This window comes from Pelmatolapia mariae, linkage group LG6 (assembly GCF_036321145.2).
Source record: "Pelmatolapia mariae isolate MD_Pm_ZW linkage group LG6, Pm_UMD_F_2, whole genome shotgun sequence".
NCBI classification, from domain to species: domain Eukaryota; kingdom Metazoa; phylum Chordata; class Actinopteri; order Cichliformes; family Cichlidae; genus Pelmatolapia; species Pelmatolapia mariae.
The window spans coordinates 14,285,177-14,310,103 of NC_086232.1; the positions used below are offsets into that span (position 1 = coordinate 14,285,177).

The 24,927-nt window shown below is 42.1% G+C and overlaps 1 protein-coding gene across 2 annotated transcripts in view; it reads right to left on the reverse strand.

Annotated features, from left to right (window-relative positions):
- LOC134629001 (protein tweety homolog 3-like) overlaps positions 1 to 24,555 on the reverse strand; it is a 29,855-nt gene extending 5,300 nt beyond the window's left edge. For both annotated transcript variants that reach the window (XM_063475875.1, XM_063475876.1), the window contains exons 1-13: positions 24,036 to 24,555; positions 22,868 to 23,053; positions 12,887 to 13,083; positions 7,526 to 7,637; positions 7,223 to 7,443; positions 6,245 to 6,340; positions 6,036 to 6,108; positions 5,830 to 5,905; positions 3,541 to 3,596; positions 3,346 to 3,438; positions 3,166 to 3,258; positions 2,706 to 2,842; positions 654 to 827 (exon numbers count right to left, since the gene is read on the reverse strand). In XM_063475875.1, the coding sequence (XP_063331945.1) occupies positions 654 to 827; positions 2,706 to 2,842; positions 3,166 to 3,258; positions 3,346 to 3,438; positions 3,541 to 3,596; positions 5,830 to 5,905; positions 6,036 to 6,108; positions 6,245 to 6,340; positions 7,223 to 7,443; positions 7,526 to 7,637; positions 12,887 to 13,083; positions 22,868 to 22,993 (1,454 nt within the window). In that variant the 5' untranslated portion in view covers positions 22,994 to 23,053; positions 24,036 to 24,555. The remainder of the gene's footprint in view (positions 1 to 653; positions 828 to 2,705; positions 2,843 to 3,165; positions 3,259 to 3,345; positions 3,439 to 3,540; positions 3,597 to 5,829; positions 5,906 to 6,035; positions 6,109 to 6,244; positions 6,341 to 7,222; positions 7,444 to 7,525; positions 7,638 to 12,886; positions 13,084 to 22,867; positions 23,054 to 24,035) is intronic.
- Between the last annotated feature and the right edge of the window lie 372 nt (positions 24,556 to 24,927).

A 24,927-nucleotide genomic window follows, 5' to 3' on the forward strand; every position in this document is an offset into this window, starting at 1 on the left:
ATGAGACTTCCCATCTAACTTTCAGGAAAAGCTCAAACCAAACCCTGTGGTATGCTTTGGAATATAGACTCATACAGGGTTGGTGAATGTGGTCCTTCGATGGTCCAAAAACCTGAAATTAGCACGTCTTACTTTCTGGTTTCTTTGTGGCTTGAAAACCATCACTCTTCCCTTTGCAGCAAACACTGCATTGTGTTTATTAATTGTGCAGAGATATATGCTTACTTATCTTCTCTACTTCCTATTATGAACAAGCAATTCAGTCCTGTGCCAACAGCAAGCATGGTGCAATTATTAACTTAAACTATGCGAGTGCAAAGCTGAATTTTTGCTAAAATCACAGACTTTAATAGGCAGGTTGGTTGTATACAGCAAGCAGCTGTTTTTCTTTTAGCATCTCAAAGATGATAAGTACTAACTCACTGAGTAACAAATATCGCTGACAGTGTGTTGCAGTCGACATGCAAGCCATACATATTTTAAAAAAACTATTTAACAGCTTTTCTAACTTATCATTATCACAAGCAGTAAGCACTGCTGCACTTCTAGCCTAGATCACATGGTGTGGGGGGGGGAGGGGCAAGCATCAGCTACCTATTGGCAGGCAGTGTATGATCCTGCTAGCCTCTAGCTAGCGGTGGGTGCTAACTCACATGTATTCAGTGACGGGGGCATTGCTGACAGTGTGGGCTGTAGCGGGCAGGCTAGCTTCGCTACCGTAGCTGGAGCCACAGCTGTAGAGACTGGGCATGTGAACGCGGTACAGGTTATCGTGCACCCCGCCACGTGAGGCGCCCGACTCGTCCTCTCCGTCTTCCTCATCCATCCTTCAATTGGTCGGGGTAAGGGCCAGGCACGAAAGGGCATGATGAATAAGAGGGGGGGAGGGAGGGAAAGGTACAGGGAGAGGGAGATCCGAGAGAAACAACAGAGTGTAAACAAGTGGTTGAAGAGGAGGTTAGGAGAAGGGGGAAGGTGTACTTGTACTATCAGGAGTTCCCCGATATTAAAATCTGGGTAAGGCTACGCCCTCCGGCCCCAAAGCAGCTGAACAAGAAGAAAAGGAACATTGGGCAGCATTCATCTACTAAACAGACCCACCACAAGTGCAGTGAGGTCCAGAGTGGACACTTTTTTTCCCCCTTTATTGCTATGTGTTGTTAAGTAATCATCAACTGTAAGAAAGTAGCAAACCCTTCTGTATTCCATGTCATTGGTAGAAACATGCATGTCATTTTCTTCATGCAGTCATCCACTGTTTTGGCTGAGAGAGTTTGCTCCTTTTATTAACAGGTCGCATTGTTCAAACAGTGTCCGATTTCAAGAATGTCCTTTTATATAATTCATGCATCTCTGTGTGCTCCATGAAATTAAAGCAAAAACATCAGGAAAAAAAAAGATAATATGGCTGGTTTGGGCAAACCATTTTCAGACAAAAAAAAAATGGTCAAAAATGTAAAACAGCCAGCAACGTAACAAAATGAGGCATCAGATAAGATACGTGCTGATTTGGAAGTTGGATGCAGCTGCAGAAAAGCACTGGATTCTGTTAAGTAAGGTCAGTCACAGAAATGCATGTGTACGTGTAGGCTTTATTATTTATAAGGTTCTTTTTTTCCAGTGATTTTTTTTTGTAACTCTATATCAGCTGTCCATATGTTAAGAATATATCATCAGACTGAAAGAGTTTAAATTAAGGTAAAGAGGCAGGAAGCTGTATGATGAATAAATTAGCCTAAGCCCTGTGTTAACAGAGACAATAAGCGACAGGTGTTGTTGCCCCAACTGGCCACCAGATGGAGACGTGTTACTTATTAAACCAAAATGGAGTTTGCGACACAGTCAGTCTTTACAGGCAAGAGACCCAGTGAGCACTTGTTCTGAGAGATTGATTATTTTTCATACCTGTTGGGTCATACACTGCGATTCATGGCGATTTATGCCCGCAAACAGCAAGTGTAAAAGGAAGCAAAAGAAAAAAAACTATCATGGCACAGCTGTTTCAATATTCAAATCCTTCACCAGAGTGACACGGTCACTGCGAGCAAAGTCTACCTGTCTCTTTCTCTGATTTTATCGCAGAATTATTTGCTCGTTCGAATATCTGTTTGAATGGTAGCGGTGGTTAATCTGACCGTGGGGGTCATATGCATCACCATTCGTTGAAGCCCAAAGCATTTCCAAATCAGGACACAGGGGAGAGGAGGAAGGGAAAGAACATAAGGAGGAAGTGGGGCACGGAAACAAACAAACAAAAAAAAAAACTGTGGTGATATAAAGTCTAACACGACACTGGTGCTCCAAGTCCAAAGAGGAGAAAAGAAAAATGAGAAGTATGTACAACCATACAAACAATGTTCAGCCACACCGGCAAACGATAAAATAAACTGTAATAGATGCAAAGATGGCAAGAAGATAGTACAGAGTACAGAGTGATACGACAGTCTGGGAGGCAGGTACACTTAAAAAAGAATGACATGCATGGGCACCAAGTCGATTCTTTATGAGTCTTCCCACTGTTATCGAGTCCACCAGCTGAGATCAGTTAGACAGTTACAGTAAGATGTTAACGAGCTAGTGATGTGTCAGTCATTAGTTAACTGAAGAGATGGATTTAAGGATGTAAAGGCTCGTGTAGGTGTGTGTGTGTGTGTGTATGTGTGTGTGTGTGTGAATGAGAGAATGTGAGGGTGGGTGTGTGTTACCTCTTGCCAGGCCAGGTGTGCGGCACACTGCACACAATAGAGGAGAACATCAGAGCAGTGACAAAGGAGAAGAGAACCAGGTAGATGAGACCCTCCACGCCATCATAACACAAGCCAGTCAGTGCTTGGACGTAGTCCTACAAGGAGAGGTGAGTAGAGGAGAGCTTTGGCCCTAAAGTAGTCCTTTAATGAATCAATTCCTTATTTACAGTCGCACAAAGGAAAAAAAAATAAAGCTACTGTGCATGTTTCCACCACACGAGGAGAGGAGAGAAGTCGCAGGGGATTTCTACTTCACCATAACCTCTGAAAGCCTGCGCCATGATCTGGTGTGCATCTCAACAGAAATGTAACTGCACAGCGTAAAACGGTATCAGCCGTGCCGTAGAGTCACCGCACACGTCTACTTTAAGCTTCAATTACGGACGTTATCTTTACCACAACACACCCTGCAACTCACCATGTGCAGGCTGCGACAGTCGACGAGAGCAGTCAGCTGGTGCAGGCCCACCTCGGTGGAATTCAGCACAGACTGGATTTGTTCGAGATTCCCCTGCACACGCAGAGCAAAGGTTACACATGTATGCTCAAATATACTGTAAATATCTGCTCTTATGTACATCTAGACACACACACACACCTTGGTGCTGGCAAAGTCACGTGCTGCTGATCTCAGTAACTCTGCCACATCATCCTGCATCTCCACCAATGCTTTGTGGCTCCCCGACAGCCTCTGCAAAAAAAACAAAAAAAACAAAGCAAAACAGCCTCGTGAAAGGAAGAAATTGCTGAAAAATGTGTTCCAACGATGCAACAGCAATGACAAAGACCTCACCTGCTGAAAGGGGTTAATCTGTCCAGAGCTGCAGGTCAGGTAATACTGCAGGATATCTGCGAACATGCCAGTAAATACAGATCACTATAACGATGGGAACGTTTGGAATGCACAGTTTCATTTAAAAACCTCACGTGTAGAAAAAATATCCAGTATGAATCTATTGAGCCATGACTGCAATTCTACTCAGGCATAATTCAGTGTGTGTGTTAAAGAGGCAACATCTGTGCGCTACAGCAAACAGACAAAGCGGAAACAACTGACAGACAAACAGAAGTCATTAGATGAGTGAGAGGCGGCGAGCGAGGGAGAGAAATGGAGACAAAGAAATGGAGCAACTGAGAAATAAAGAGGGATATAACAGGATGGAAAGAGAGAACAAATGCAATTAAATGAAAACGAAATGTAGTCAGGTTGGGGTTTTTTTTCTGAATCTGAGACAAGCAAGGGCAGAGCGAGCAGGGAGTACAGGGTTGCTGATGCATTGCAGTGAGCACAGAGAGAGAGTGAGAGCTTTTAGATACCAGAGTGCCAATCAAACACAATCCTGCCGGATACACACACACACACACACACACACACACACACACACACACACTTGTTTCTTTAAATAGCAGCAACATGTCAGGGTGAGATTCAACTGTCAGTGAGGAAAATGGACTCTGTTTGAGACATTTCTGCTCACACTATTTGTCAACACGCTGCATTTGCATATAAAGGGTCGTACCCTACATCCCTTTACCATAAAATGTTCACGATTTATAATTAACAGAGAATTTCTAAACATGACAATCCCCTCTCCAGGACTTGTGGATCCAAAAGTGTAGCATTCTTTCTTTAAATTCTGATATTTTATTTGGTGAAAACCAAAACAAAATGTGGGTGCTTTTGTCTTCAAGCAACATAAATAACTGTAAATATTCTTTTATCCGGGGATTCCCAAATGGTAGGCCACAGACCCCTGGTGGGGCTGTGAAGAAACTGCAAGTAGACAGGAAAAATTTGCATATGATAAATAAATGGGAAAAATTATAATATAAACTATAATTATGTGTGATATATAAATAATATAAATTTGAAAAAAGAAATATCACTATTTGCACAAAGCCACCAGATTTTAATTTTTGGGGGGGAAAAAATCTGACATATTTTGATGGTTAACTACCCTTAGACTTCATTAATGATGTAAAAACCATAATGGAGATGTGGCCATCGCATGCTGCAACTAAAAGTGTTAAATGAGAATCAGCTTCAACAAGTAAATCGTTAGAAGATAAAAACGAGTAAATGAAAACACAGAAACACTTCATGAGCTCGTCTTATGACCACAGTTGTGGTTTAAGGTTTGGACTGCACACAGATTTACTGATTTTGAAATAGATGGCAGTGGTCTGCAAGACTGGAAAAGGCTGTTTTAGCCCTGTAGCAATTCATGCCTATCTTACCAGCACCGTTTAGACACACTGCAGCCAATGCCAATACAATTGGATTATGGATCAGTCACACAACAATAGAAATAGGATAATAACCTCCTTGCCTTATGAATGCTTTTAATTTAGTTTTTTTTTCTTTATTTTTTTCCTGCCACAGGTCAAGCATGCGACATCGTAAGTGTCTCAGCAACTACTTTCAACCACAATGGGACTTGACAGGTCATGTGTCTCCAAAGAACTGCGACCCAACTTGTACTGACTGCAATCCCTCTCAGACAGATTGGCAAAGCTGTGAAATTAATATAATTCATAAACACAGACACGCTCACAGTCTGAGTCAGTCTGCGCCAATGAGTGTAACTCGTGTGTGATTATCTCTGTCCAACAGAAGACTCGACTGCACTGGTTGTACTTCTATATAAAAGCAAGGTTACAGACAACCTGTCATTTTGCAGTTAATTCACTGTCCTGAAGAAACTACATCACAACTGTCAGGTTCTGGCTGGACTCTGACTGTAAGTAAATTTCTGTGCATGTAGACAACAACAGATATCCGATTAGCGTCAATATATATCAGTTAATTGCTGTTAACAGATTTGACCTCATTTCCAACATGATTCCATCCAATCGCAACCTGATGGCGCATAGACTCTGTCTTATTGCTGTTTCATGCACCTAAGTTGCTTTAAACAAGGCAACTGACTGCAAGTGGTCACAGACCTGGTCCCCATCTTCAGCAATCATTTCAAAGCCAACAACACCGCAATACAATTTGTTGAATTCATTTTATGATTATGTGAAAGAAGCACAAAAGGTTTTGAAAAAAGGCCAGTGATTTATTTTCTCGTCTCCATACCTTGGTTAATGACATCGTTTTCCTTGGTCACCCTGGTGATGTAGGTATCGGGGGAGACGCAGAAGTCGCTGGCTGACTGTGGGGGGCGAGTGCACATGACACATCAGGCTACAGTAACGTGCTGAACAAACTCACTCAAGCAGTGGGTAAAGATTACATCACTGCAGAGCCGGAGAGCTCAACAGTGTTGCCATGGTTACACTTACAGCAGCGACAGCCAGCTCCAGGCCCAGCGATCCCCAGCTGATGATCAAAGTCAGAACACCCAGCAGACACACTCTGAAGAACACACCCCCCCCCCAAAAAAATATCTTTTTAAAGCAAGATTCAGCTTACCAACACGACATACAGGAGGCAGGACACAATTTGATCTGTCCAATAGGAGCAGGCTTTGGTGTGATGTAAAGTAGCATACCCAATAAGAGTGCCTCTAGAGTTGCGTATCAGTCCAAACAGCACCAGAAGACAAATGAGAACATCAAAGAGCAACAGGCCAAGGTACCCCAACCACCTGTAAATAAAAATAATTATCACAGTGTTTCTTACAAACATACAACACCAAGTCAAACAGATACATATGCAATGCAAAGGACAAGCTAATTAAAGCTTTACTAGAAGACTCGACACGTAACAGCATCACAATCAGTATACTGTTTTTCAACCAATTTATCTGTCATTGTCCGAAAAACAACAAAGCAGGTTAACATGAACAGCAGTCATATTGAAAGAAGCCCCTAAAAAGAGGGATGAAAACCATTCACACTTAAAGAATGAGATCAGAGTACCCATTCATTCACAAACTACTGCGAAGGACACATAATCCATCAATATCTTTTAAGGGCTCCTTTTAGCATGTATCTCAGCCTCTCCCTTTAAAGGTACATCATGACATATTTGATCCAATATGTCTGTCAGAGGAAGCGGGTAGCCTTCATTCTGGTTAGAGCTAAAGCCAGACCGACAACTTTAGAGTGACGACCCAATACTGTATTTTTCATCATATCGTGATGTCAATAAGTTCTGTTTCTCACTAATGCTGTGAGCTGCTTCAGCCTCTTGTCTTAAAACTGAAATAACCCATCAATTTAGCACTGCCAACAACTATGTTGCCTTTTGTTGCTAACATTTGTTGAATCCTGCTGTTGTGTTCAGGGCTCACCAATTATTTTCATAAATGATTGAGAATCTAAGCTTAGTTGCAGATATACAGGTGCACCTAAAATATTTAAATCCTGATTTGATTTGATTTGATTGAGGACATGACCAGAACATATGGCCCATCATCTGTGGTTTTAATAGTTTAACCTTACAGTATAAAACTTTGTGTACGAAAGAATGTAAGAGTAGTCTTGAGTCTGAGCCAGAAACAAAATCCATGTTGGTCAGTAGTTACCTGTAAAAGTCAAAGGCCTCCGTTTTACGGGCCAAGTCCTCCAGGGAGATCTCAGTATTGGACCAGAAGGGAACATCAACCATCAGCCTCACCAGCTCATCCAGCTGTCCCTGGAGCTTCTGGACAATGGACACATAATCTGTCTGATCCTGGAAGGCTGTCTCTAACTGGACCAAGTTCTCCTCCACAGTCTGATTTAAGGCTAGGGCGCTGTCTGAAACCTAGAAAGAAAAAACTTTCATCAGGAAGGTTTTCCATAAATAAATAAAAAAATAAATTTTTTGCAATCAGTGGATAACTCACCAGTTTCTCCACTCCAGACACGGTGCGGTTGGCATGACGGAAGGAGTACGCTAAACGCGCGGCTCCATCACTCGACTCTCCGTTTCCATAGAACCCTACGGCTATGCCAGCGCTAGGAGGCAGAAAACAAGACATCCCCCATGTAAACACAGCACATAATTTAACCTTTAAATTCATATCATACAGAACTACCCACTGACAGCTGAACTGCTGAGTGCAGTTGCTCTGTCAACCAGCAACAGGCGACATTGAGCACTTTGGCTTTTCAGCTTCGGTGTCACCCTAAAGCCTCGGGCAAGCACAGGACTACCAGGAATGAGTCACACACACACACACACACACACACGGAGCCCAAACAATAATTGGGTCACCAGACCGCAAATAATATGATCCTTCTGCAGCTCTGCACCCACGTTCACACATTACATATGCTGCAATATCTGGGGTTACTGGCCCCCAACTTTCCTTTATTTCAAGCCCACGTCCTCCTTAACCATGTTCATGCTACGACTAACCCGTCGCCCACCCAACACCACCACCATTACAGAAATCTTCTCCACTCTCTGTTTTGTCACTCCTGACCCCTTTTCCCCGGCATCCCCCCTCCTCACCATGCTTTTATATCCTCACTCTGCCCGTAAAAGCTCCTGCGCTTCCCTGCCCTCCCCTTGTATGCGTGTGCCCGACTGTATGCTTTTGTATTGATGATGCTGTCTGCACAATAACACCAGACAGATTTGTAGAGAGAAATTTATGGCCCTTATTACAGCAATTCATTCTAGCCCATTAGATTTTGAGTAGCCCCTCTTACAACAGGGTCTGCGCTGTGTGTGTGTCTGTGTGTGTGTTTCAGAGCTTTATGACATAAATGACATAAAACCGCAAACACAGAAGAAAAACAGAGTGGCAATAAAAACAAGCACAGCGGCCCTTTAATGCACTTTGTGGTTGATGTACCCACTGTCTACTTCATCAGTTATCATTTCCCCAACCATCCCTGCCTCCCACCATCTCACTCCATCCTCCATGTGATCTCAGCTTAAACAGTCAACCACCTCCCTCAGCTCCTGTTTACACATCCTTCTCTTCTCACCCAACACCCCTTCTGTCCCTTAGTTCCCTTTTATCCTTCCTTTCCTCTCTCCATGAGTTTTATCTCCCTGGTTTTAATACCAGCTGCTCCTTTCAGGAGATTGCATAAGCTTAGGATATGAAACAGATAGAGCTCCTCCTTTAAGGCAAAAGTTGAGAAATCAAATAAGAGACAGTAAACACTGTACAGCTTAGTTCTGATAACACAAACAAGCTCCAAACGGGAGAATACAAATACGTTACTAGAACATCTTTTTGCCTTTTAGGAACAGCAAGCTGTTCTGAACGAGGTCACCTCAAAGAAACTGCTCTTTGTTTAGTTTCTGCTTCAGTCCACTTTCAACTGAAATGAACTGACTTCATGAGCTAAAATGCTTTGTTCTACCTAAATGAGCACACTTAAGTGGAGTCAGACGGAGCTCAGCAGATAAGAAAGTAAACGCTGAATACAACGCTGGGTTATGATCAATTCCAGTGCAGATTCACTGCAGTCCAAAATAAATGCATTCAGTTAGCAGACAGCATTCTGACAATTAAAACCGCTACTAACAAAGCAGCTGATGACTATTATGACTATTCTGGGGGATTCACCAATCCAATTCGTGCTGGCCAGGCCTCCTTTCTGACTCTAATTTCATACATTATCCACAATAATGTCATCAAAAACATTTTGATTAATCAAAATTGATACGAAGTGTATGATACATACAGGGTGAGTGTCATAGTGCCTGTGGTTTTTATTAGTTTTACTGTTTTCTCCCTCTGTGTGAGTCCCACAGATTCTGTCATCTTGTTCAGCGTTGCTGTCTTCATGTCTCGTCATTGGTTATTTGCCTCTACCATTTTTACTTTGAAGGTTAGTTTTCTCGTGTGCCTTGTTTTGGTTTTACTTCCTGCTTTTGTTTCCCTCCTTTGAGATGGTCTGCTGTTCACTGTTTTCACCTGCATCTAGACACCGATCAATTTGTGTCGGCTCGTCTGTTTGTTCCCTGTTGTTCTCCCGCTTGTTCCCTTGCTCCTTGTTCTTTTGGTGCTTCTTTATGGATTCTTGTTTACCTTTTCAGACTGGACTCTGGACTGGGTTTGATCTGACAGTAAATGCTCATTTTCTATTGCTTTCCCTGCCTCCCTCTGTGTCCTGCTTTTGGGTACTCTCACTAATATTATATGAGAAAATGAGACACATGGCTGATTTTTTCAGCAACAGCCATTTGAGCTATGCATATTTTTTGATCCAATGATCTCTCTATGTAATTGTTTTGATCATTCTACTAGATTCAAATTGCACAGGAATCCAGCCATTGATCCACAGTTCAGCAGTTCATGTTACCTTACCTGTTCCCTAAGTGTTTTTGGATATGCATTTTACAATCAGTTTCTCAGATACACTGTTCAGTTCATTCTTGGCAGCCAGTTTGTTATTTGAGAAAATGTCTCAGCTAACTAATAATCAAATATGTTGATCTTTTTGTTTTTTGGCTGATCTTTTCACAACAACAGCAAAAAAAACCCTAAAGCAAGCTACAGAGTCTCCTGTATAAACACACTACAGCTGCACACAAATGGAGGAAGCCCACATGTAGCTGGAGCTGGGCCAAAAATAACATATGATGTCATATTAAATTGTGGACCAACCAAAAAAAAAAAAACGCATGGAACTGCACGCACACAAAATCACACGCAAATGCGTTCACATATACTCAGATCCATATTCAATAAGAAATATTACAGCTAATCATAACATATGAAAACCTCCAAAACAACGATCTTCAGCTCTGAATCACGCTAATGTGCGTACATGCACACACACACACACTTATACACAAAGACAGCTTCCCCGACTGTATAATTCATTTCTCGTCTCTGCATCAAATCTGCTTCTGTCTCCATGGCAACCTTTCTAGGCCAGGAAGAAGGCCGAACAGAGAGAAATAATAAATAAAGGAGGAGGACTAGCAGAGATGTAGAAATGGAAAGAGAGGAAGGAAAAAGTCAGCAGAGGCGAGGCATAAAATTGATGAGAGGGTAACTGAAAGAGGAACAGTCTGTGTGTCTCTAAGCAGGCAGAAATGTGCTCGCCTGTGTCTTTGTGTCCAAGTAAGAGCAGAGCCCACACACACTCCGGTATCTGTGGTCAAAATATCCTACTGCTGGGTCACTTGGGTTAAAGAACTCAGAGTGTACAAAGCCTTCAGAGTCAGATAAACACAAACACTGAAGTGTCACCACCTGGCTGGCTCCCACATATGCCACATGGGCTTCATGCATGTGATACAGCAGCTGGAATGGTGACTTGCCACCATTGCCACCTATTCTGCATTTCACTGTCAGCTTCTTACCCTCGGCCTCTTTTTATTTATCTATTGTCCTGTCAGGGCGTGCAGCTGTAATAGACCTGCTAATTCTCTGATCAGGACTAGCTTACCCACCATCAGGCGTACCATTTCAGGCATTAACACTTTCTGGAAAGATTTTATAGCACTTACAGTGTCATGACGAGTTATCATTGATCTGCACACTTTTGTTATCTTTACTTTATATGTTCTACTTGGCTAGCCCCACATACACACATATGGTGAAACAGATAAACACACTAACATAAACATGGCGAAACAGATAAACACACTCACACACACATGTTGAAACAGAGCAGTGGAGAGAGGGGAAACGATCATGATCTTAAATAACTGCAAAATGCTGCACCTGAGTATAGGAAAGTCACTGTAATATGTAAAGAAACCAGTTTGAGATGATTAATTATCCAGCATCAGAAGATGGGTATACTGTGGTCATAGTATTTAAATGATGATCAGTTGATACTAAGGGGCCCAAAGTGTGCCAAGAAAACAATCACCCACACCATTACACCACCAGCAGCAGCCTGAACCGTTAATACAGGGCTTGAGGCCAGCGAGCCTGAGTGAATTGTAGCCTCAGTTTCCTGGTCTTTGCTGACTGTAGTGTCACTTGGTGTGGTTTTCCGCTGCTGTAGACCTTTTGCTTCAAGGCTGCTTCAGAAATGCTCTTCTGTATACCTTGGTTGCAATGTGTGCTAAGACAAAACTAGTTATTAATGATAACTAATTCAAAAATTATTTACATGTTGACTGCATGTGTTTGTTGCACACATATAATACAAGTAAGAGTCAAATAAAAAATCCAAAGTCATTCTGTTCATGCTACTCACTGCACCAAAGTAATGACGAGAGAAACTTGTTCTGATTGAAGAAAATTAAAATGTGTGCCTTAAGTCATCACTGCTCAACATGTTAGTCAAGCACTACAAGCCTTCTATCCCTTTTTAGTGGCACGCTGTACACTAACTGGCTGTATAATGCTTTTCTTAGCAACCCCCTGAGAAAATGTGAGTCCAGGGCTAGAGGGCAACTCTTCCAAGTGAATAGCTAATTATGCTGGCTCAGCCCTATGGGAGTATTCACACTTAAGCACTGCCAAACAAAAGCATCCCTGACTTTTGTTTTGTTTTGTTTCTTTGCAGGAGTGATGGTCTAATGCTGCGCTTCATTTACCTCCGAAGTCAGATGTCAAAGCAGGGAATGACATCACTCCCGACTTGACTGCGTTCAAGCCGGAAAAGAAAAGAAGGAAGAGAATTTGTTTTGCTCCTAGCAATGTAGAATCATCCATCTAGCAATACAGTATAATGTCTGTTTTTCTGCCCTTAAACACAAAGATGGAGCCTGGTTGGGTCTCTGTGTGTGACTTATTTAGTGAGTCACAAATACAAAACAGTAGTAGTACAGATGAGAGGTTTTACAGTTTTACTACTGTTTATGTGCACTTCCGCCAACATGGATTTTGAAGTAAAGGACTTTCTGAGCTGGAAATCCAACTTGAGGGGGCGTTCCAGTTATAAATTCAGTCTTGGAAGTCAACATTTCCAACTTCTAACTTCAAATAAAGTATTAGCAACACTGGCACTCTTAAGGCAAGCCAACCAAGTTGCTGTGGATACCTTTACATTAACGAGAGCTAGCTAGTGCTGGACCATTTGAATAAACGTGGCTGATATGGTGCTCGACATTCTGAACTTTCATCAACTTTTCAGCATAAGTAAAGTGAAGCAGAAGATCCACAATTCAGTTCAGCAACACACGACAATACTTCATTCAAAGTCAATGAGACACAATCCTCCCTTACTCATCTTACAGACTGTGATGCAAAGGTAGATGTTGCTAAACGCACTCAAGCACAAACAGCTTCATCACATTGTACAGAAGAGTCGATCTCATAGGAATAACGTCTCACCTGCAGACGAGTGTGGCAATGATGACGCACCAAGCGGTGCAGCAGCAGTCAGCGCTAGGCTGCTGGGAGTGCATATGGGAGTGTGAGGACTCATCACTCTTGCGCCGCCGGCAGCAAAGCCAGAAAGAGTAGAAAAGGAGGAAAAGAAGGTCCAGGCCCAAACACAGCAACGCCACAGCACCGAGGAGCAAAACAGACTGAGGAAAGAGTGAGAGAAAAAACAAAAAACCAATTAGCAAAAACAAGACATTTGTGATTTTTGTACAGTTTGTGTTACACGTTTTCCATTAAACTTTGTCTTGATTCGTTCAGATGCATCGTGTTTGAGAGGTTTCCTTTATCACAGGGAAGTGGGCCATTTAGGATGTGGGTTAAGGAAGCAAATTAGCTGATATGAACAGAAACCAGACACACCGACAGACCACATGATTTGCCAGACACATGTGCATGTATTCGCAATACTGTGTTCCTGTCTCCTGCTACTTGAGGCCCCCAAAATAGTGACTGTTAAATGGGCTTTTGATAGACACCATAAAATTTTTACCTTGTACTGTATTTGCACACCATCAAGCACATGCACACACACACCTCCACGAGTGAGAGGAAGCGCTGCTGCTGGGGAGCTGTATGCGCCAGAGACCCACCACACAGATCACATACCCTCTAAAAGCTTTGAAGTGTAAAAAAGGGTGGGGGTGGTAGGGGTAGACAGAAGGAGAAGTAGGGGGAGTAAATTTGAAACAAAAAAAGATATGCTGAAGAGACGTACAAGGAAGCAGATGTGAAAAATGACTGAAGTGAACACTAAAAAAGGAAGAAGCTGGTAAAGACAGACACGAGAGCTGTTACAGCAGTTTGGCTGGGACTGATGAAATCTTTTTTTATCTTACACACACGCTGAAATGTTGATTTTTCTTCCCCCTCTGGGACTGTCTGGAAAAGTCATTGTACTGGAGGACCATGAGGGACAATTATACGTTTCTGAAAAACCAAAAATCTCCAACTGCTAGACTACTTAAGGGAGACGGAGGAATCCTGCCACGGAGCTACATGGTGACAAACCGCAACAGTGCAACTCTGGGGACCATTGATGATAAACACAATGGGACTCCACCTCCACAAACACTTCCTGACTTCCCAAGATTTTAAACTGCTGCTTTTTTGCTACTGACCTCATATTTTTGCTGATTTCCAGACAGCAATGCCCTTACATCTTTAAGCTTATTAAAATATATCAGGAAAAGCAACCTCTGGGACAGCGTCTCTCAACCCAACAGGATTCATGCAAGGATTAAACCAAGGGTATACCAAGGTGGTTGACAAAAAAAAAATAGGAAAAAGGAGATGGGAGGGAAAAGAGAAAGGACCTGGCACGTATCAATTATAAAACCATGACAATCTTAATACATAAAAGTAGTTAACAAAGCATAACGGATAAAAATGTATCAACGCACACCAAATATTAGCTAGGTGGAAAAGCAAGATTAAATAAATAAGTCTTCAGCCGTGATTTAAACAATGGCATAGAGTCAGACGCCCGGATAGCAACAGGAAGATTGTTCCATAAGACTGGGGCAGCTACAGCAAGCGCACGGTCACCCCCAGACTTCAGCCGAGAACGAGGTTGCTCCAGAAGAAGTTGGGTAGCAGATCTAAGTGCTCTAACAGGAGTGTGTAACCTAAGAAGCTCATTGAGGCAGCTCGGCGCCAAGTTATTGATAATTTTGTATGTGAAAAGTAGTATTTTAAATTGAATATGGTATTTAACTGGCAGCCAGCGCAAGCCAGCAAGAACAGGAGTGATGGAGGAAAATTTCCTGCTACCTGTCAAAAGGCATGCCGCCTCATTCTGGACAGTCTGCAATCTGAGGAGAAGGGAGGAGGAAAGGCCAATGTAAAGAGAGTTGCAGTAGTCCAACCTGGAAGTCACGAATGCGTGAATAAAGGTCTTCTTCCTTGAGCCTCTTAGAATGGTTCCAACGATGCGAGAAAAAATAATGGAGAAACATGAACAACCTCCTAAGGATTGAACCAGCTATGTGTAAATATGGGTCTAAACGAACTGCTAAGCACCTACATACCATTAATTCAATACGATGTCAAAACCACTAGGCATGGCACTACTTTGAGCTCGACGCCAATGTTAGCATGCTAGCATGAGCACAAAAAACAGTGCTAACCTGTTAGTAAGAGACAGTGCCAAGTTTGCGTGTTCAGCGTCTTAGTCTAAAATGTTAGGATGAGGGGCCAGCTAAAACTGCAATGTTCTCACTTCTATTTCTACTTTCACTGTCTCTTTAAATTTGACTTTTTCAGTAAGCAGTACAATTCACGCTAGCTACTCACAAAAGCATATAAGTGATAACTTGTCTTTGAAGGCACAAATCTCTTTTCACATTAAGAAAAACAATGCACCCTAATAATGTCCGTGCTTCTTGGTGTGTGAGCTGAGGCACATGTAACAGCACTATAGCACCATACAAACACATGGGGGGCTAGAGCCAATCTAATCAGGTATGGGTTCATTAGAATACTACAGCAGAATTTTTCATACAGTATATGTGTAGTGAAACATGCCAGGCATCATTATTTACTAAACGCATCAGTTCACTTATATTGTGTGAGATCCTACAGTTGTGGCTGTGACCTGGTGCAATGTATAAATGTGATGTACCTCATTACAAGATAAGTTACAACTATAGTATATTGACAAAAGTACTGAGCTAGCTATACTTTATACCTACAGGAGCTGCTTAGCATTGAAAATCTAGCCAACGAAGCTCCTGGTGCAGTTTCTGATGTTGATGCCAGAGGAGGTTTGGAGCTCTGCAGTTATGGAGTCCACAGTGTTGGCGACGTTTACACACTACGTGCCTTGGCCATTGTCTGCCATTTGTGTAGTTTTAAAAGTTGTCTTATTACACTACCACACGCTTATTCCTAAAATAGCTGTGCTGTACAAAACAAACAGGTAGTATAAGTGAGCAGCTAAAATCATCCCTTTTCTGTCTTAAATTATCCCCTCCAGTAGTTTTATTTTAAAAAATGTAAGTATTTTATTGTGCAAATTCTGACTGTGAGAAAAAATACTCATTAGTGAGGGTCCATCTCAGCAAATGTGCCATTAGCAATGTTGAGCCCTGCTCATCAGAAAGAAGGAGGAGGAAAAGGAGAAGAAATCTGGTTATTACCCAGCTATCCCTGACTGTCTCCTCCCAACAGATTAAAGATGATGAGAGGAAATGACATGAGTTTCCTGATTCTTAGTCTATGGTATTATGTATAGGTATGTGTGTATGTAAAATCAACAAAGGGATTTAAACTAAATGGAGATACAGATTAACCGTAGCAGACTGGCAATGAAACTGCACATATACATTATGATACATGTCACTAGTAGGACACATTCATGGAGAGAAAGTAATATTTTTTACATGAATTCACGGTTTCCCCTTTCATAAGAGCTCAATTTTGGTTGGACTATGTTTTTTTTCAAGTGGCCGAGATCGGATTTCAGAGCAAACTGCTCACGATGCTGTGGTGACTCGCATGCCCAAAAGAACAATGGCAAAGACGTCACATGTCATACAGAAATAAACATGGAGGTCACAGTTATTGTTTACATTTTCTACTTCATAAGTTTGTGTGGGAAAATTTGTGAGCAGATGACAAAGAGCACAAAGACGACAGCCAGCTTTTTAATTATGGCATTTCTTGTGGCGTGTGTGGGTGCAGAGTCGGAGCCATGAGTGGTGGCATTGTACCATGAATTGCTTCACAGAGACAATTTTCAGGTTGTCACAGGCTATTTTAACTACATAATAGAATTGTGAATGTAAATTTCAGTTCAGATACCAGAAAAACTAACTAGACTTCTGCCTGCAGTCTGAAGACAGCCTTCGGCACGGCACTGAAACAGTTTCATGCAATGACTAAGCCAAAATGGAAAAGAAAAAAGAATACTGTACTGGCCTGAATGAATGAAAAGATCGTCAGATATCAGGGGACTAGGTAATTCTTTCTGCAGATTTGTTTTTGTGTTTGCAAGTCTTATTTACAGCCTTACTGTTGCTAGGCAGGGAAATATTTTTGGACTGTTTATAACATGTCTTTCAGGGTTAATACAATTGTTTGGTTAACCCAATTAAACACAGAGCAAGAGTGAGACAGCAAGGCTGCAACATGCTTTGCTACAACATTGGGAAGAAACTCACTGTGAACACAGAGAAAATCTCCTGTTCCCAAATGATGGGCTGAAAGGTGAAAATCCCAGCCTCCAAACACAGCTTAAACTCATGAGAAACGTAGGCTAGGCCATGCAATTAAACTGCAGGGCTTAAAAATTGGCATTAGTCAAAACAGTATTTGAAAAAAAATTAAATGTCATTTTTTCATCAATAAACACACATTTTCAGAGTGTGCATTCTTGATTTTAAAAAAGCCGTTTTCACAGAAAACCTGGGCATCTGAAAAACAACTAGTAAACAGATCATCAAAAAAGCAAGTAGTTCCAACAAATGCAACTAAACTACATACTACATCAACTACATACAATAAAGCTATCTATAGATAAACTATACTACAGACTATTAAGTCTGTTCAGATAAAAAAACTACATATACAATCCAATGCAAAAGTCTTAAAACACCATTGAAATTTACCTAAACACGTGCAAACGTAAATTAAAAAGATACACCATATAAGGCATAAACAGAGTTTGGACAATTTTAGTGAGCTTGAAAGTCATTATTTGGAATATTAAACCCCTTTTATTCTTCAGCACAGACGGAACTGTTTTAGGCAAACTTTCTTCTAATTTCTTATTCCAGGCTTCTTGAAGGACATTCAAAGCTCTTCTTTGGATGCTGGCCCCGTTTTATTCCATAAAGATGATCCTCCTCTAAGGCCAATGCTATCACTGATAGTATTCATGCCCGATAGTGTTTTTCTATCCAGGTATGCCTTTATAGCATTGTTTGGGATCATTGTCATGCTGAAAAATAAAGGATTTGCCAATGAGATGCTTTCCAGATGGTATTGCACGGTGGATCAAAATCTGATGATACTTTTCTCTGTTCATAATTCTCCCAAAACAATGACAGTCTCCACCGTGTTTTACAGATGGCTGTAGACGCTCACTGTTCTACCTCTTCTGTGCAGACTAACGACACTTTGGACAAAAGCTTTCAAATTTGGATTCATCACCCCATAAGTCCCACTGCCACTGATTTTCAGTGCAGTTCTTGTGTAATTTGGCATACCTCAGCTTTCTCTCCCTGTTTCCCCTCCTAAAGAATTACTTCTTCACAGTCACCCTTCCACCGACACCATTTCCGATAAGGCTTTGGAGAACAATAGATGGATCAACTAAAAGGCCAGATGCATTTTACAGGTCCTGTGTCATGTCGTTGTTTATTTTTCTGTTTCTTAAGGACATGACTTTCAGATACTGTTCATCTGCTTAATACATCTGTTTTGTGTCCTCCAGTTGTACAGTTCACTCGGATGTTTTAAGGAGACACTGCACTGAAATGCTGAGATATGGGAATCATCTCTTTGGTGCATTACTTTTTTATGTATGTCAGAGACCACTAAAAAGTTTCAACAAATTCTGGCACCTTGGAAGCAAACTGTAAAGAAATAAGGGCTCACTCAAGACTCTTGCACAGTACTCTAATTCAAGTAAAAAGTCAGAAAAAAGTGAAAACCCTAACCCATCACAAATTGGGTCTTAGAGATTATCAAACCTCAAAATTACTCAGTGCTTAGTGTGGTTAAGAGACGTAATGAAGTGAAAGTTTATGTTTAAGCAGCTAGAAATGAAAGATATCTCACGGTTTGCAGGAAATATGATTTGAATGATCACCTGCCAGTGAAAAGTGCAAATCAGCGAGTCATGACTGTCATGTTTACAAAGCAACAACAACTGACCTAGTACTCATAGAACTCCTCCTGGTGTGCTTGATGGCTGTTAGATTAACTGTCAGGCTAACAAACCATCAGTGCAGATTAGGCGTGGATCAATTAGCCCCTAATAAGCATGGTGAGCCTGGGTGTACATTAGTGTGTGCGTGCGTGCACATCTCCACACTAGAGATCAGCTTGCAGGCTGGAGGAGGGGCTAAACGTTAAACACCCCGGCACACTGATCTACTTTCAATCTGCCCATTTAAGTGTGTGTACGTGCACTCCCACAAGTGTGCGTGCATGTGTGTGTGTGTTTGAGATGACAGGATCAATCACTTCCACTTCACTGAGTTGTCCTTGCACTCTCCCTGCCTGTGTGTTACTCTGTAATTTGGCCTACTATCCTCTCAACTTCTTTCCTGAGGCATTCACTGACCTCAAGTTCATTCTGTTAATATTCACCTGTGCCACTGGGTCAAAGAGCTACCAAAGCACAAAGGCATAGACAGTGCACACAAAAAACATTCAACGCTAGCATCATCTTTCTAAACTGCTACGAGGAAATGCCTTCTTCAGTGCAAACTGTAGCAAACCATCCAAAATACCAATTACTGACTTACTTTCCACAGCTGGCAATATGAAAGTGTGTGTTATTACAGGTCACATGATTCCTCTGTAATGTTCTGCAGCTGCTTAACTGTGGCTGCGAGCTGACTTTGCGATTCCACCATAACGCAAACAGATGAACAGACATGCAGAACCTCAGGATAAGAGCTCCTATTTCAGCTATCCAGGAAAAAAAACGCAAACGGTTTTCTTCACAAAGCCACAGAGTCAGCATCCCTACTAAAGTCAAAGTCATCACAGACCAGTGAGTGAATGAGTGAGTGAGACATGGTGTGAGAGGAGAGCTTTTTTCTTTTTTTTTTTGTGACCAGCTTCAAAAGCTGAATGCAAATGAACCCGAGCCAAATCACATCAGAAAGAAAAACACTACACAGAAGAATCTCTCTCTATTGTGTGAGAGAGTGTGTGTGTGTGTGTGTGTGTGTGTGTGTGAGAAATGTCGTGGTGCGGTGACGGACACCGTGTGCTGAAAGACACTGTGTAAGACCTTGTTTGTTATGTGTGCGCTCGAGTGTTTATGTGCTTCTCAGCTGGATGAGTAGATGCATGAAAGCCTTTGAGACAGATATACTGAGCCAATCTAAAGACGGGCTTCAGTGAAAGAGTGAAAGAAAGAAAGAGAGCATTCTTCCACAACAGACTCCAGCCCTCCCCTTCACCCTCCCCCCAGTCCAACTCACCCTCCTTCTCCTTGTCCTTCTCAACCTCTATCTCTCCCTCCTCTGCGTCTAGCCAGAATTAACGATTTCACCCTGAATGGAACCCCTACATTCACTCACTCACACACACAATTGCGAAATAACACACACGAAACCCCCCCAAGGGAGTTGTGTGACCTCATCTCAACGAGCAAGCTCTAAATACGCGCTGACACAGAAAGCGAACATACTGTACGTGACGTATATGTATGTATATATATATATATATAAATACAGTGCACGCAACGTCTACAGCTGTACAAACAAACGTATGGCCGTAGCACAAAACCCTCACTGACATAGAAACCGCCTCGTTTGCTAAAATATGTCAGGATGTAATTAGTCTAAAAGGGGGGTCCTTAAAATTCCAGTGGGCAAACACATTGGCACACACATCTACAAAGGACCTTAGTTAAACACTGAATAGCTCGCAGGAAGTGGCTATTTGGCAATTTGGAAGCACCTCCCATGGCTCATGGAGCCTTCTCTCTCTCCTCTCAGCTCCAATCAGTCCCTTTTTTATCTTTCTCACTCCTCTTCCTCCTCTCTCCCTTCTTCTCTCTCCGGTTCTCATCTCCCTCCCCTTGTTCGTGGCTGTGGGTGCCTTCCCACGCTCAGCGCTTGAACTTGCACGCCCTCCCTCCTCTCCCCGTAGTGTCAGCAAATGCATTGAGGGATGACTGCGGTGCATGAAATGTGAGATCCTGAGTGATGTGCCTTTGCTTTATATGGCCTAGCGAGGCTGGGTTTACTGCTGCAGAGACCTGGGAGTCACCTTGTTTGAGGATTCTAATGAAATGCAGCAAAACTGGGGCAAATCCCCCCCCCCCCCCTTTCAAGATGAAGCTGCTTTCCAATGCACCGTTCCTGGCTCAGTCAGTGTTTAATCCAAGAATGATATCAATTAGTTTTATGCTTTTAAAGAAATCTAATTTGGGATTTTTCCTCATTAGTTTTTTCCAAGTATCAGGTTCATTTTAATCCAATAAAATGCTGAAAATTTGTGGAAAAACAGACCATCGGAGAGCTCAAAGTGCTGACTGCAAATTTTGTCCAACTAACCCTCGCAAATCAGCAGATATTACACTGATAATGATATACAAGTAGGACAATCGCGTTGGGATTTCTGTCAGTGATAAATGACTTTACATATTAATAGGTTTTCAAAATTGTCTGTGATTTATTTGTGGCCATTGGTTCCTACACTTCTAATGGTGTCTAGAGAGCCAAAAAATCAATTCCTACTCACTACCTCATATTACAGATTGCATATATGTATGAGCTGCAAGCAGTTCATCAAGAGTGATGATACTTTCACAAACCACCACATTTTATCATTGAAAGGTAAAGAAAAATACCCAATCTGTCCACAGATGATTACACAGACTTACTATGGCTTCATGGCCTGTGCTGGTGTCCATCTGGTACCTTTTTGGCTAAACAGAGGGAAGAATTATGGGAATTTAACCAATGTCAATCATGCTATTCGTAGGTTGACTGCTAATTGGCTGACTAGTTGGCTTTGATATTGAGGGGAACAGCAGCAGAGTTCTCGATGAGCAAGAAGAAGGGCAAAAAAATGTAAATATAAAAAAATAAAAACCACAAGACCTCAGACAATGGCTTTTTTCATTGTTTTTCCTGTTTGATCATGACAGGGGTTAAAGCACAAACAATGGGACAAACAGCCCACATTACTGACTGCTCCATGTGTTTTTGGCACTGCCATCAGGTGACAGTACAGTTACAGCACGTAGACGGGGTCCTGCACAGCTCTGTGTAGCTGCTCCAGTCTACCAATACGGCATCATGCCGCGTGCTTTACAAGGTGAAAAAAAACAGCACTGTTAACAAAGGTTTATAGTTTCAGAGTGTAAAACAAAACTGTGTAAAAACAGCTTTGTTCCAGCAGCCACCACAAAAGTGAAACAGCTTATAACAGATGACCCACAATCAGTGTTTACTTACTTTGTTTGATTTTATTTTTTGAAATTATAAGTACCTTTGGTGCTTAGTACTACGTTGTGTTATGTTGGATATGTTATGTGTCAGATTTGGAGTTCTACAGCAAACTAAAGTTTGCAAATAAAGTAACTCTTAACTGATTACTAAATTCATTGATTTACAGGTTCTCCACTTGTTATGTGTCCACGGTCTGGGACTTACAGTGCAATTCAAATATCCGGATATCTGTTGCAAGACTTCAGTTCAATGAACCAATCACTGTTTACAAATGTAAATACGTCTTTAAAAAAGGCTAATAGAAAGCTAAACCACTGTCAGACAAGCATGAGTGGGTTTGAGATTGCATTTCTATTCCCTTATTTGCTCTCTACATGGACTACAAATGTATTTGGCAGAAAATAAATGGAAGACACAAAGATTCCTTTACCTTCTCGCTTTTCTACAGAGTCAGGCTATTCATATGCAATATCTATTTATATAGATTAATCTGTCTATGACTGTGGAACAAGAATAGGCTCACAGATTTTATTCTCTCTTTTTTTCTCTCTCTCTCTCACACACACACACACACACACACACACACACTCACACAGCGCACTGATCGATGCAGGGAGGGAACCCACAACTCTGGCTGCAGGACGGCTTCAGTCACCACTTGGCCACTCTGCTGTGAAATTACAGTGTGGGCATGTGGCAGGAGGTACGATGATGAGGCAATGCTGCACGATGAAGGAGATGATGAATTTCTGAGTGGGAGGTAATTATTCTCCCGCACTTGTCTTACCTTCTGGTACTCAGAGTCCTCTGGCCTGAAGTCGCTGCTCACTGTCTGAAACTCGATGTTGAAATGAGGCAACCGGTGGAGCAGATTCACCCACCAAGGCGGAGAATAATTCACCACGGCCGCCATCCTGATGCAGCTGCCTGCCGGCTCTCACTTCACTCTATAGTCCGATTCCTCACAGGGACACTGTAAAAGAAACAGCCAATCACTGCATCTGAGGAGGACACGAAGCAACTTTTTATGTCACCAAATGCATTAGATGAAGAGTAAGACGCAGCATTCGCATGTTATCATAAGGCTAATGTGATGACCTAACAGTAATCAATACCCACTAACAGGGCGGGTCAAAAATGCCAATATAATGGATACCCTCTTTATTCATTAGTTATGCATATATTTTCACAAATTATTAATTTCAATAAGATTATAGTTGCAGAATCGTGATCATTTCCCATTGGACCAATATAAAACACCCCTGCTGCAAAACACAGGGGTTACATGTTTCTGTGTGTTTTGCTACAAAGGCAAAAAGACTGCAATATGACATATGACTTTACTATTTGGGGGGTTGCCTTCCTTTACAGTGATGTATGTTTGGCTTATTGCCAGTATCACAATGCATTATAATAACTATATTATACTATATTACTACCGCACAACAATTATCACCAATAACCTATTAAATGTAATTAAAGCCCGAAAAGATATTCAGTAAGTGTACATTTCGCCCAAACGTTAAACCTGTACATGAATTATGGCATCCATGACAGCGTCACCCAATTTACGCCCATACTGCAAAAACACAGGCTTCGTGAGATAAATGTGTCTTGGACGGGGGGGGGAATGGCCGTTATCAAAGCCCACACACCACTACGACTCTTATTGTTGTACTGAATTTACTGTATGGGTACATGTAGGTCAGCCCCTTCACGGGTACCCTCACACATTCAGCACTCAAGCCTTATTTATCTATCGCAGCGCTCAATAAAATGTTAGCAAACCCAGATTAGCTAGCTCTATCCCGCTTTGTCCATTAAAACTACCGCAGTACCACAGAGTCGTCAAGGCAACGAGGAGGGAGAAAAGGAAGAATTCATTTTGAGGTCTGCGTGCCTGTGGACATCCAAGTCCGTGTGCTGGGGTGGGTAGGAACCGTGTTATGACCTACCTAGTGAAGCCCAAGCGGATGCAGACCCTCGTTTGGTATAGTCTTGGAGGTCCAGACCGGCGTATAGTTCACCTATTGTCTTCCCGAATCCGGCGGTAGATTTGAGCACGACAGCCGTGCGCTGCTGCTGCATCAACGCGGCCGGACCGAGCTAGCTGCAACGAGCGAGTCGCTTGTAGTCCCATCCACATTGAAAAGAACGGAATAACGGTCACCGACCCGGTCCACTCACATTTCACCGAGACGTCCTCCCGTTTCGACTGCCTTCACCCTCCGCAAAAGCGTCACGGCAGATTAGGGGTTAAATTATCTTACCAGCAAACCAATATCTATTTTTTTTAATAATAATACAGTTGCTGTCCTCCGCTGCTCACGGTTCGTGCTCGTCGGCGGTCTTCCCACAGTGACCGCCGGTTCAGCGTTGCGGCTCTTCAATTGGATGGTATTGTTGGAGCGTGAAGCAAACACGGTGCTTTAAAAGCCCTGAAGGACGGGGCTTTGCGGCAGCTCTGTGTGCGTGTGAGCGCGTGTGTTTCTGTACGCGCGCGCCTGAGTTTGTAGATGTGTATGTGAGAGGGCAAATGCGCAAAAAAGCCTCCCCCTGGCGTTAAAGTGGTGGAAGTACACATTAGACAGTAGGGCACTTTATCCTCCACAATGGTGAAGATTATTTTAGAAAGCCTATATGACAAAGACACAGGTGGAAAGCAACACAATGGGTCTTTCACTAGAAATTGTTTTAAATGTTTTCCTGGAATATTTCCAAATTTGAAAAAAAAAATCAGAAAAAGAGTCCCAAATGGTAAAAAAATGGTAAATGGCCTGTATTTATATAGCGCTTTAATAGTCCTAAGGACACCAAAGCGCTTTACATATCCAGTCATCCACCCAT